Source organism: Typha angustifolia, chromosome 9 (genome assembly GCF_048772165.1).
Source record: "Typha angustifolia cultivar Huaian chromosome 9, ASM4877216v1, whole genome shotgun sequence".
Lineage (NCBI taxonomy): Eukaryota > Viridiplantae > Streptophyta > Magnoliopsida > Poales > Typhaceae > Typha > Typha angustifolia.
In genome coordinates this window covers 6899058-6912417 of record NC_133247.1, presented here as the reverse complement: position 1 = coordinate 6912417, position 13360 = coordinate 6899058, and the positions used below count along the sequence as shown (strand labels likewise).

At 40.2% G+C, this 13360-nt stretch overlaps 1 protein-coding gene across 1 annotated transcript; it reads left to right on the top strand.

The window, feature by feature from the left end:
* The first annotated feature begins 12077 nt into the window (after window positions 1-12077).
* LOC140766863 (uncharacterized mitochondrial protein AtMg00860-like) lies at window positions 12078-12437 on the top strand. Its single transcript, XM_073106526.1, has one exon. It carries the CDS (start codon window positions 12078-12080, stop codon window positions 12435-12437), a length of 360 nt encoding a protein of 119 aa, XP_072962627.1.
* The last annotated feature ends 923 nt before the right edge of the window (window positions 12438-13360 follow it).

The following is a 13360-nucleotide window of genomic DNA, read 5'->3' as shown; positions in this document are numbered from 1 at the left end:
TCAAACGAGATTTGAATCTGTTCAAACAAAATTGATCCGTTCGAACATAATTTTTAAAGAGCAAATTTAATCCAACATTCCAAACTGGTTTGAATGATTTTCAGAAAAAGAAAAATATTTTTAGTTAAAAAAATGACTATTTAGTTAAAAGGTGCTTTTTAAAATGTAATCTCTCCTACTACAAAGAGATGCTTATTTCATCTCAAAAACTCTCAATTAGGAGATAGATCTAAATAGAGAAGAAAAAATAATCATACTTTTGATCCTCCTTTATTTATACAAAAACGTTGATTTTCAATTTTCTTTTCGATATTTTGGTTGGTGACTGGTCCACAAGTTCCTTGAAAGTACAGTCCTTAAAATTTTGATTGTGAATGCATTTTATTCTCGAGATAAGTTTTCAACATACCTTGGTGGGAATTTACTATTTTAAAGGAAGCTTCTAGCATCTTGCCTTACAAACTCAAAATTTTCTTTTGATTCCACTCTATTTTTCGAGTTTTCAAACAATTTTAAGATAGTAAACGTTTTCAAACAATTTTAAGATAGTAAACATTCTCATTATGGAGTCTTCAATTCTCAAGACTACCATACAAGAAGTAGAGAGGTTTGATCGCTTTGATGGAATCAACTACAAGAGGTGGAGATTGAAGATATTTTACCAACTCACCATATTGAAAGTGGCTTATGTGATCTCAACTAAAGGAACACCTAAAGGAGAATACAACAACAAACAAACAAAAAAGATCGATGACAACTACATTTGCCGCTACACCATTCTCAACTTAATGACAAAACTGTTGTCCGATGAATTTTCCAAGTACACAAATGTGACACTTTTATACGGAGCACTCGAACAGAGGTATTATTGACGATGCCAAATTTCATTATTATTTTTATTAACAAGCATGCTGATTTCAAGATGGATGATGCTAAACTAATCCTTGTTTAACATCTAAAAAAAAAATTAAGGATGAGACATGTGTCCCGCCCGTGCCCACCCTCAACCTCCTCCCCCTCCCTTCTCCCTTGACCCTACTTGGCTTGACAAAGTAATGTCTTTGTTAGACCAAGGGGAAGGGACGAGGGGTAAGTCTAGCCCCCCCTGCACAAGCTACCATTGGCGTGCACAGAGGGCCATTACCCTTCTCTCTCTCTCTCTCTCCCCCCCCTTTTTCTTCCCCTCCCCAAGGTTCGCTTTGCACATTTTCCTTCTCTTTCCACTATTCTCCCCCGACCCTTTCGATCATCATCATGATTGTTACTGTCATGGTCGGGCCAACGAAGTCCTCGTCATCATTGTCAATGAGTTTTCCCTTCGTCTTTTCATTTCTAGGTGGCGACGGCATGGTGCTTTGAGCACTGCGCCTTCACCCTCCCTCCATTTTTGGCGGTGCAATAGTGGTTGGCCGCCGGTGTTTGCTCTTCTTCCCCCTCATGGGGTGGTGGTTAATGGGGGATGGGAGGTGGTGCCTCCCCACTAGTGTAGCGCCCTAGATTATTTAAGTTGGGGGCTGTAGAGCTCGGGCTAGGGGATGCTAGCTTGAGTGCATTTGGAACTTGCCCAGCCTGAACTCATGCCTGAGTGCGCCAAGCTTAGGTTGGGTGGAGGCCAGCCCGAGCTTGCCTATGTGTTTGGGCTCGAGTTGGGCATGGTCGAGTGCTTGGCTATAGGTTGGGTGTGGCCCAACCTAAGCATTTAGCTACGGGTTGGGTGTGACCCAGTTTGAGTAGCTTAGTCTTGGGCCGATATGGCCCCTCTTATCGAGCTGAGCTTTTTGGGTTTTTGTTTCATTAATTCTTAGGTTGGGCAGGGACCGAACTAGGGTTTCTTTTTTTTTCCTCCTCCTTATTGTAATTTCTAGTGGCAGTTGGCTACCGGTTGAGCATGGCCGAGCTGTTGGTTGTGGGCTAGGCGTGGCCCAACCTTAGTAGCTTTGTTTTGGACCAATATAGCCCTGCTCATCGGGCCAAGCCTTTTGGGGTCTAGTTTCATTAATTCTTGGGCGGGGCAAGTACTAAACCGAGGTTTCTTTTTTTTTTTTCCTCCTTACTATAATTTCAGTATTATTAATTGTCCTATCTTTCTCTACACCCGTAAATTTAGGATTTGGGTGCTGACCCAGTGATTCTATTGTAGAGCACCCTAGGACTAGTACTCACCCTGAAGCTAACCGTAATTAAGTGGGGACTAGTTATTGCCAGAAATTTTAGCGAATTCAAGCAAGTGGTTTATCAACTCTTTGATTGTTGTTTGATATGATGAATGACAACATAAGCATATATGACATGCTAGACTATGCATTGTAGAAAAACTTGTTTGATTAACATGATTCCTTGACATAATTTTTATTAATTTAAGTATGATGTGCATTCATTCATATAGTTAGATATCTTTGCTTATGATTATGTTATGCTAGTCATGTTCACCTTACCATGCCACTTGCATACGTGCATGACCAAAAAAGAAATATTGTCTATGTCATGATAGTACCCAACACCTCCCCAGCTAGGGTTAGAGGCAGAGATATTTATAGTATTAAATAATAGGGTCCACATCTAAATTCTTGGATCCCAAACAATCAGCCAACTATTTTGCTGAGTTATGGGCAATTTAATCGATTGATGAGAGCCAGCCCCTTTAGGGTGTTTAAGTTAGAGAGTAAAGGTTGGATAATGAAGACCTAGCGATACTTGATGGTGTGGGATAAGGGTGTCCATGACCTACAGCTCACGATTTACTAGATAGTGGTGTGATGATGTGGAGCCATAGGCTCAGATGGTCATATCGATGTGCGATACTAATCTCTATGATAAGCTTACGACCGAGGTTGTTACTCTGTAATGGCGGACGACCGGTTATGCTGTTCGCCGAGTTATGAGTAGTTGGTTCTATCGCTAGGGTCTACCCTCCCTTTAGGGCCGCTATGATTGTTGAGCAATTGTGAATGGCCAAGTGTCTGTATAGAAGGTGTGCCATGTATAAGTAATGGATAGAATAACTATAATCTTGTTGGACCATGCTAGCCATATCTTCACATGTATACTTCTGTTTACATTATATATTCAGTTGCATAGTACACTTTCCATTATCTATTTTATGCTGGATGTATTATTATACATGATGCTTAACTAGTGATAATGCCAATTGTTGAGTATTAGATTTATCCGTGTTGATACTGAATGTAGATTGATTTGTACCTAACGGGATGCCTAGCAGTAGCTAGCTAGTAAAGCAATAAGCCTTCTCTTTTCATGCTTTATTTTGAACTCATGTTAATGAATTTATGTTCCCTTGTTGTAGCTTCATTGAACATGTACTTTTGTAAGGGATACTTACCCTCCCTTTTATTATATTATGGATAGATTTACTATGGCCTATAGGCCCTTTTTCTGCTTTTCGTTTAATTTATTTGGATTTCCTTATTTTTGGTGGCATGTGTTGAGCTCTTAAACCCCCATATGATGCTCACACGAGGGATAAGCCTCGTAAGAGTCATGTGGCAGTGTTTGGTCATTACACCTTGAGCAAGTTAATGAACTTCAAAATTTTGCTTGTGAGATTGGAGAAAGTGGGGAAGCCTATTATTGAGAACTTCCAAGTTTCAAATACAAACTTTCTCCTTGGAAAGATTACTAACATATTTTGAAATATAAGAAGAAGGCTCTAGCTCTTAATGCGTTGATAACACAACTAAATTGAAAGTGAAGCTCATCCGAGAGATATACTTGAAAATCAATAGAAGAACATTTAGAAAACAGATAATGTTCACATTTTTTAGAATTCAACATCCAATTCAAATAATAAAGGAAGCATCATAACAAAGGTAAGAATTTTTCTAAGTTTAAGAAGGACTTTAAGAAGAAAAAGGAAAATAAGGGTTATTGCTATGTGTGTGATAAAGTTGGGCATTTTGCAAGGCAATACCGCAACCACAAAGACAAACAACCAAAAAAAAAGAGGAGGCCAATGTTGTCGAGGATGACATGATTGCTATGATCACCAAACTCATGATGATCAATGTAGATGAAGGTTAGTGGCTTGACTCAGATGGTACTTGCCATGTGAGTCCTTCAAGGAGTGTCTTCAAAACTTACAAGACTATGAAAGATAAAAAAAATAGTGTTAATGGATAATGGATAATGGATAACTCTTCTACAACTGTTGTGGCATGTAAGGGAACTGTTCATCTTTCTATATCTTTGGGCAAAGTTCTTAAACTTTATAATTTCTACCATATTTCTGGACTTAGGAAAAGTCTTATTTCTATTATGATCCTAGATGATTATGACTTCCATATAGCTTTTGATTCTCATAGAGTTATTATTAGCAAAACAAAAACAAAAAAAATTCTTTGTGGGAAAAGGCTATGCCAAGGAAAATTTGTATTTGCTTTCTATGAATAATGAAGTTGTTACGATCCTTCCTCGGCTATAGGCTCTGATACCAGCTTGTTACGATCCTTCCTCGGCTATAGGCTCTGATACCAGATTGATACGAACCCTCTTTTGGTGCTATGGCTCTGATTCAAGATTTATACGATCTTGCACGGAACTTTGAGATCAGATCTCGAAATATCCCGCCGTTGGATCGCTGTGAAATTTTGATATGTTGTAGGCCCGGAAAAGAGCTTTCCAACAGATCTAGTTTGAGGCGAATCGGAGTTGGGGATCTCGAGATATCATTCGTTTAGTGGATGAACGTCAGGATACTCTGTTTTTGGATTCCGTGGATGAAGGCACGAAATCCTAGGTAATGGTGGATTGTGGAGGGCCGGTGTTGATGGGGTGGCACCGGTGTAAAAGTGATGGTGGAAGGGTTATGGATGATGGAAAGGTTAGGGATAGCGATGGATAAATTGGAAGAAGGGGGAAGAGAGGGCCACTCCTAAGGGACTAGGGTGATTGGCCTGTCGAGGGAGATTAGAAGCGGCGTTGCCGGGGAGATTGAGGGAACGAGAGCGAAGAAGATGAAGGAGGCAAGGCAAACTCAATTCTCAATAATCAATAATAAATTTTGGTTGCCCTACACATACTTTTATAGGCTAACCAACAACTCAATCTTATCCTAAAACACAATCTTATCCTAAAACTCAATCTTATCCTAAAACTCAATCTTATCCTAAAACTCAATCTTATCCTAAGGTAAATCCAAACTCGAGACGATGTCGGTGAAGTCCGAATCGTATCAGAAGTTTCTTTTCCTCTTATTTTTACTTTTTATTTTTGAATGATTATGATGCTTGGCATTATAGATTAGGACATATGGGAAAGAAAATTATGCATAAGATGGTGCATCACATGATTTAGTTCCTAAATATAATTCTTCTATTTTTTCTAAATGTGAATGTTGTGTGCAAGCTAAATTATGTAAGAAACCTTTTAAGAGTATTGTTAGATCCACTACTTTGCTAGAATATATTTATACTGATGTTTGTGACAATAAGGCTCATCTCATTAGAGGTGGAAAGCATTATTTTATAACATTTATAGAGAGTAAGATCGGATAGAGGTGGCAAATATTTATCAAATGATTTCTTATCATTTTGTGAATCTCATGGTATTATTAGAAAATTAACCACTTCTTATAGTCCCCCCAAAATTAGGGTTGAGGAAAGGAAAAATAGAACATTATTAGAAATGGTCAATGCTATGTTCTTATATTCTCATTTACCTAATGGTTTTTAGGGTGAAGCATTGTCTATGGCATGTTATATAGGAAATAGAATTTTACACAAGAATTATGAGAAGACACCTTTTGAGTTATGGCTTAATAGAAAACAAATCTATCATTTTATAGCTTATGCCTTAGATCCTCCACAAAAGGGACCTCAGGTAGGAAGTAAAGCTATAAAATTTATATTCTTAGGGCACGCTAAGAATAGTACAGCTTGTAGATTTCTTAATCTTGATTCCAATAGTGTTTTTGAAGTTATTCATGCAAAATGTTTTGAGCATTTGACTATTAAATATGCTAGTTCTTTATAATTAGAGAAGTACTTGGATGAAAATAGTTCAAATGATAATGCTAGTGATAAGAATAATAGCATTCATGTAGAACTTGAATTAAGAAGTAGTAAAAGACATAGAATTGGGAAAGATTTTAGACCCATTCTGATTAAATATTCAATTGCAAAATTAGTAGAAATGGTGAATCTAAAAATAAAAAAGAAATTGAAGCCACATTATATTAAGAGAATATTAAGAAAATTTAAATTGTGATACAATTAGTAATAATAAACTAGAGCCTAATAAATGTAAGATAATTAGACAAGAGAATGCAAAAATTATTGGTAGTTTGATGCATCTTATGAATTATAGTAGGATATCTTATGCTATTGATAAGTTATGAAGATTTATTAGTAATCCTAGTAATCAACATTGGATTGAACTTACTTAAGTTTTGAGATATCTCAAGCATAAAATGCATTAAAGTTTATATTATAGATGTAATAATTATGTTTTTGAAATGCTAATTAAGCTTTTGATAAGACTAGTTCTAAATCGGTTTAGTGATTTTATATTAACTTTGGGTGGAGATTTAATTACATGATCTTCTAAGAAACAATCATGCATTGCTTTATCTTCCATGGAAGCTGAATATATTGCTATGTTACAAGATAGTGAAAATTAATTTGGTTCAGACGGTTTTTACATGGTGTTCATTTTTATGAAATGTCTAACTCTTCAATTACTTTATACTGTGATAATCAGGCTGCAATATATGTTTTTAAAATTGAGAAATCTTACTAGTAAGAGTAAGAATATAAGAATGAGATATAATGCTTGTAGATCTACTCATAGAACCATTAAGTAGTGAGAGATTGAACAAAATTTGGAGAGTCATGGGACTATTGTCGATTCAAGAATAGTATGATTAAAAGTGGACTCTTTAGAGTTCAAATGACTTAATTATTAACTATCAAAAGAAATATTAACATGTAGGTAATATTTCTAGTACATATTAGTGGCAATGGCCACTATGAGTTTCAGGTTACACCATTCAGACTCACCAATGCACCGACAACCTTCTAAGGTGATACGATCTCCTCTTTTGGCCAAGGCTCGATCTATTCTGATTTTCAAATCTGGACAGGATTTGACATAGAACTTTAGAAATAGATCTCGAAAGATGCCGCTGTCGGATCAACATGATATTTTGATATGTTGTAGCCTCGGAAAAGAGCTTTCCAACAAATTAAGTTTTAGACAAATCGGATGTTGGGATCTTGAGATATTATTCGATTAGTGGGTGAACGTCAGAGAGTCTGTCTTAGGATCCGTGGATGGAGGCACGAAATCCTTGGTGACGGTGGAGGTTGGTGGACCAGCGTTAATGGGGTAGCACTGATGACTAAGTGGTGGTGGAAGGGTTAGGGCAAAGTGATGGATAGATTAGAAGAAGGGGGAGGAGCGGGCCGCGCCCCTAAGAGAATAAGGTGATTAGCCGGTCAAGGGAGGCTAGAAGCGGCAACGCCGGGGAATGAGAGAACGTAAGAGAAGAAGTCGAAGGAGACAAGGCAAAACTCAATTCATTTAATAATAATTCCATGGTTGCCATCCACACTTTCAGAGGCTAAGCAAACAATTAAAAATGGAAATTATTAACCCTAAAATAGTAGATTTTCGCCGATCACGTTCGAACGCACATTTTGCATTCTCTGTATTTGCAAACCTGATGCAGGCATTCACAAGCGCGTTCGAACGCACTCCATCTGTGTTCGAATACGTCAGATTACGTTAGAACTCACGTTTCGCGTTCTCTATTTTTGCGAACCTGATGTAGGCGTTCACAAGCACGTTCTAACGCACTCCATCCGCGTTCGAACGCGACATATAGAAAACTTATTTTTCTATGAAATAAACACTAAAATAAGAATAAAAGATACCTCTAAAGTATATCCATGCTCGAAACGTCATCGGTGAAGTCTGAATCATATCAATCCACCACGCTTCCATACACCTTGTTCTCAAGGTGACTTGAGTTAAACTTGCTGTGTTCGGTGGGTCATCCTCAATCGAGCTTGGATACTTGTACTCCTACTGGCCCAAGGTGGGATTCGGGTCTGTCTACATTGTGTCCACTTGGTCTCGGGTGGTCGAACCAATTGACTCAATGTCAGTTCAGCTATAGAAATCTGGTGCATCCGATTGCGCTCGAGAGGTTGAATTAGATATAGTTGGGGGATCCTGATTAGGTCCACCCAGTTACTCGAGTTAGGTTCAACTAGTCGAACTGACTGTTGGTTGTGCTCATAATTGTTTTGCCCGCTCTATGGATTAGGATCCAAGTCAAATGTGTCCTGGTATAAGCAAACTCGACTTAAGTCAAGTAGAGGGTTTATGATCAGGTCCCTTATTTGACTTAATTGAGTCCCCAAGTCCAGAGATGACTCACACTTGACTTGGCCCCTTTGGCTCTTAGGTCCAACCCAGCTCATGTCTAGCAATTCAACCTGGTCAAGCCCAACCTTGTAGCCATCTCGAAATTCTAACCACTTAGGGTTTTCAAAAAAATTTAAAATCTCTAATATTTCTCCCATAATTCCATCTCTATCCACCGTTGCCATAGGAGTTGCCTTGGCACGTGGCAGCCATGGCTGAGCAGTGACCACCTCTGGAAATTACTCTAACAAGGTTCCTCGCGGTGTGGTGGCGGTCGGCGGCGATGGAAGGCTGAAGTTGGCCAAAAAAATGAAATTTTCAAGTCCTACTTCTCTGTCCCATTGTAGCCATGGCAAGGAGCCTTCAGCCATCTGGAATATGTAAATAGCTACCGGTGAGGTCCCTTTTGGGGTGGCGGCGGTTGACTGTTGTGGAAGGCTGAGGTTGACAAAAACAAAATCTTCATCTCCTTCTTCATTTAGTCGCAGCCATGGCAGGAAGCTTTCGACCGTCTAGGTGAGAAAAGTAGCAGCCCACGAGGTCTTTACTAGACTATCAGTGGTCGGTGCTGCCGTGGGTGGAAGATTGCGGCCTTCTCCTTCGAGTTGTAGCTCGACGGGGAGTTGCAACGTCATCGTCGGTGATGACACTGTCGCGGTCGACTGTCGATTGACCGAGGAGAATGGTGAAAGGTCGCTGGAGGCCATATGTGATTTCTTCCTGGTTGTCGACTCACCGTGGTTGCAAAGGGAGGTGGCGTAAGGAGGCCCAAGTGCCAAAACTGGCGGTTCCGGATCATCTCTCTCACCACTGATGAGGATTCCTGATGAGGGATATCTAGCAGCCATCTGTGGTCTACCTCCATTCAACAGTGGTTCGCACGGTTGTCGACTCGTTGAAGAACTCCATTCTAACGTCAAAAGAACCTTTCCAACCGTCGAGCTCATCGGAGGAAACTGCTGCCTTGAAGCTGGACTCTTCGCCATTTCTATAGGGATCGGGAAGGGTGTGGCCAGCCTTTCGCAGTTTGTTAGCGAGGTCTCCGGTGCATGGGAAGATGTGGAGGTCCCGAGGGCTGCTACGATGGTTGAGGATCCAATTATAGCAGGTGGCGATTTGTTGCAGCTGACCATGGGTCGGGGTGTAGAAGCTTGATCTTGCTGGATAACCGAACTCTCCCCTATTTTTGTGGGAAACGGGGAGGCCATGGAGGATGTTGGGTATGCTGCAGAGGGCTCCCTATCCTGTCTTGCAATTGCCATGCTTGTTGAAGAAGGTTTTGGCAACGCCCGTATTTCCTACATCATCTCCATCATCATCTGGTTGTGGATGGCCATTTGTTCAGAAAGAGACCCAAATATGGCTTCAACTCTAGGCTCTTCCGTATTCAGATTTGGTCGAGCGGTTCCGCAGGTGGAAGTCCCCGCAACCATCTCCCCCTCCTCTATTGGAGAGATCTCTTCCTCCTCATTTCACCGTGCAGCCATAGCTCTGGTGGTTGTCATCGGAAGCGCATGTTTGAGAAATAGTGGCTCTGATACCAGCTTGATACGATCTCCCCTTTTGGCCAAGGCTCAATCTATTCTGATTTTTAGATCTGAATAGGATCTGACACGGAACTTTAGAAATAGATCTCGAAATATGCTGCCATCGGATTGATGTGATATTTTGATATGTTGTAGATCCAGAAAAGAGCTTTCCAACAAATCAATTTTCAGGCGAATTGAATATTGGGATCTCAAGATATCGTCCAATTAGTGGACGAACATCGGGGAATTTGTCTTAGGATCCATGGATGGAGGCACAAAATCTTTGGTGATGGTGGAGGTTGGTGGACCAATATTAATGGGTAACACCGGTGAATAAGTGACGGTAGAAAGGTTATGGGTGATGGAAGGGTTAGGGCAAAGTGATTGATAGATTGGAAGAAGGGGGAGGAGTGGGCCGCCCTAAAGGACTAGGGTGATTGGCTGGTCGAGGGAGGCTAGAAGCGGCAACGCTGGGGAATAAGAGAACGGGAGAGAAGAAGACGAAGGAGACAAGGCAAAACTTAATTCATTCAATAATAATTTCATGATTGCCATCCACACATTTAGAGGCTAACCAAACAATTCAAAAATGGCAATTATTAACCCTAAAATTGTAGATTTTTGCCGATCACGTTCGAACACGTCCAATCGCATTCGAATGCACATTTTGCGTTCTCTGTATTTATGAACATGATGCAGGCGTTCACAAGCGCGTTGGAATGCACTCCATCTACGTTCGAATGCGGCGTTTGAATACGCCAGGTCTCGTTCAAACGCATATTTCACATTCTTTATTTTTGCGAACCTGATGCAGGAGTTCACAAGTACGTTCAAATACATTCCATCCGTGTTCGAACGCGACATACAGAAAACTTATTTTTCTATGAAATGAACACTAACACAAGAATAAAAAATACCCCTAAAGTATATCCATGCTCGAGACGTCATCGGTGAAGTTCGAATCGTATCAATAGGACTCATGAATGACATCTTCCGCCCTCTTCTCCATTAGTACATACTCATCTTCTTTAACGACATCTTAGTGTACAATCGGATGTGAGGCATACACCTACAACATGTCAAAGAAGTTCTAAAGATCTTTAAGATCTACTAGCTAAAAGTGAAGACGAATAAGTGCCTTTGGAGAGAGCCAAAGGTTCAGTACTTGTGGCACATCATGATACGATCTCCCCTTAAGCTAAGGTTTGATCTCTTCCAATTTTCAAATCTGGACTAATCCTAGCACGGAAATTTTTAAATAAGATCTCAAAAGATACTGCTGTCAGATCAATATGAAATTTTGATATGTTGTAGCCCCGGAAAAGAGCTTTCCAATAAATCAAGTGTCAGGCGAATCGGAGTTGGGAACCTCGGGATATCATCCGTTTAGTGGATGAACGTCAGGATGATCTGTTTAGGATCCCTGGATAGAGGCACGAGATCCTAGGTAATGGTGGTTGGTGGAGGACCGGCGTTAATGGGGTGGCACCGGTGAAAAGTGGTGGTGGAAGGGTTATGGTTGATGGAAGGGTTAGGGCAAGTGATAAATAGATTGGAAGAAGGGGGAGGAAAGGGCCACCCCTAAGGGACTAGGGTGATTGGCCGGTCAAGGTAGGTTAGAAGCAGCGTCGCCGGGGATTGAGAGAACGGGAACGAAGAAGACAAAGGAGGCAAGGCAAACTCAATTCTCAATAATCAATAATGACTTTGGTTGCCATCCACATCCTTTTAAAGGCTAACCAACAACTCAAAATTAACCCTAACAATACAATTTTCGTCGACCGCGTTCGAATGCGCCTAACCGCGTTCGAACGCACCGAGTTCACTCTCTCTAGATTTGCGAACACGATGCAGGCGTTCGAATGCGCGATCGAACGCACTTGTTTCCCACTTCTCTGGATTTGCGAACGCGATGCAAGCGTTCATAGTGCGTTCGAACGCCCACGTTCACAACCCCATTCACAACCGTGTTCGAACTCACTTCATCCGCGTTCGAAAGCGACTTACAAAAAACTTATTTTCATGGAAATTAAACACTAAAACATGAAATAAAGACACTCCTAAAGTGACTCTATGCTTGAGACGACATCGATGAAGTCTGAATCGTATCACATCATTTTAGCCTATGGTGTAGAAGTCGACCCCTCAAAGATAAAGTGCACGATGGACCGGCCACGATTATCTACTCCACGCGAGTTGAGAGAATTCTTGGGGCTAATGGGTTACTATCGATGCTTCATCGCGGGCTATCGCAAGATAGTTTCTCCATTGACTGCCTTACTCAAGAAAGGAGGATTCCAATGGTCCAAAAAAGCAACGGATGCATTTGAAGCTTTGAAAGCTACTATGATCTCAGCGCTAACATTGGCTTTACTGGACTTTGGTAAGCCATTTATTATAGAGTGTGATGCCTTGGGTGTAGGGATTGGAGCCATTTTGATGCCAGATAGGAGGCCAGTGGCCTACCTCAACAAGGCATTATCAGAGTTGTCATTGCAACAATCCACATATGTAGGGGTGTAAACGAGCCGAGCTTGATCGAGCCTGGTTCTAATCAAGCTTGGATTGAAATTAATTTCGAGCCTATCTTTGTGATCAAGCTTGGATTGAAATTAATTTCTAGCCTATCTTTGTGATCAAGCTTGGATTGAAATTAATTTCGAGCCTATCTTTGTGATCAAGCTTGAATTGAAATAATTTCAATCTGAGCAAATTTTAAATGTGAGCCAATTTCGAACTTAAACGAGCTGCTCAACTATCAATTTCAAACCATTTTCGAGCCTGAGCAAGCTTGAATTTAATTTAGGCTTGAATCAAGCTTAAAATAAAACCTCATTCAACTATAAAGATATAAATATTATCAAAATATAAATTATAAGCAATAAAGATAAATGGGTTAGAAAACTACAAGCAACCAAAATATAAATTACAGTTAACAAAGATAATTGTGTCAAAAAACTACAAGCAACCAAAATATAAATTACAAACAATAAAGATAATTGTGTCAAAAAATAATGGCTGAAATTCTAAATGGGTGAAAGGATTTTGATCTGATGGTTCATATTAGTTTGATATTACTTATATATCGAGCCGGCTCGAGATCAAGCTTGGCTCAAATTTAATTTCGAGCCTAGCTTTAATGATTAAGCTAAGCTTAGCCTATTTTCGAACTGAGCTTGATCGAGCATTATCCAGTCGAGCTCGAGCCGGTTTGATTATTTTGATAGCTCTACACGTATGAGCACGAAATGCTTGCTAATTTGCATGCACTCAGAAAATGGCGACCATATCTTATTGGGCAAAGATTCACTATTCGAACCGATCAGTAGAGTTTGCCCATCTTCTTGAAGCAATATGTATACACTTCAGCTCAGCAAAAGTGAGTCACAAAGCTTTTAAGATATGACTGTGATCTGGTCTACAAAAGAGGGACTGAGAATTGAGCT

Bases quoted from the DNA above. Each gene is read 5' to 3' on its own strand.
- LOC140766863 (XM_073106526.1), top strand. From the start codon at position 12,078: ATGGACCGGCCACGATTATCTACTCCACGCGAGTTGAGAGAATTCTTG.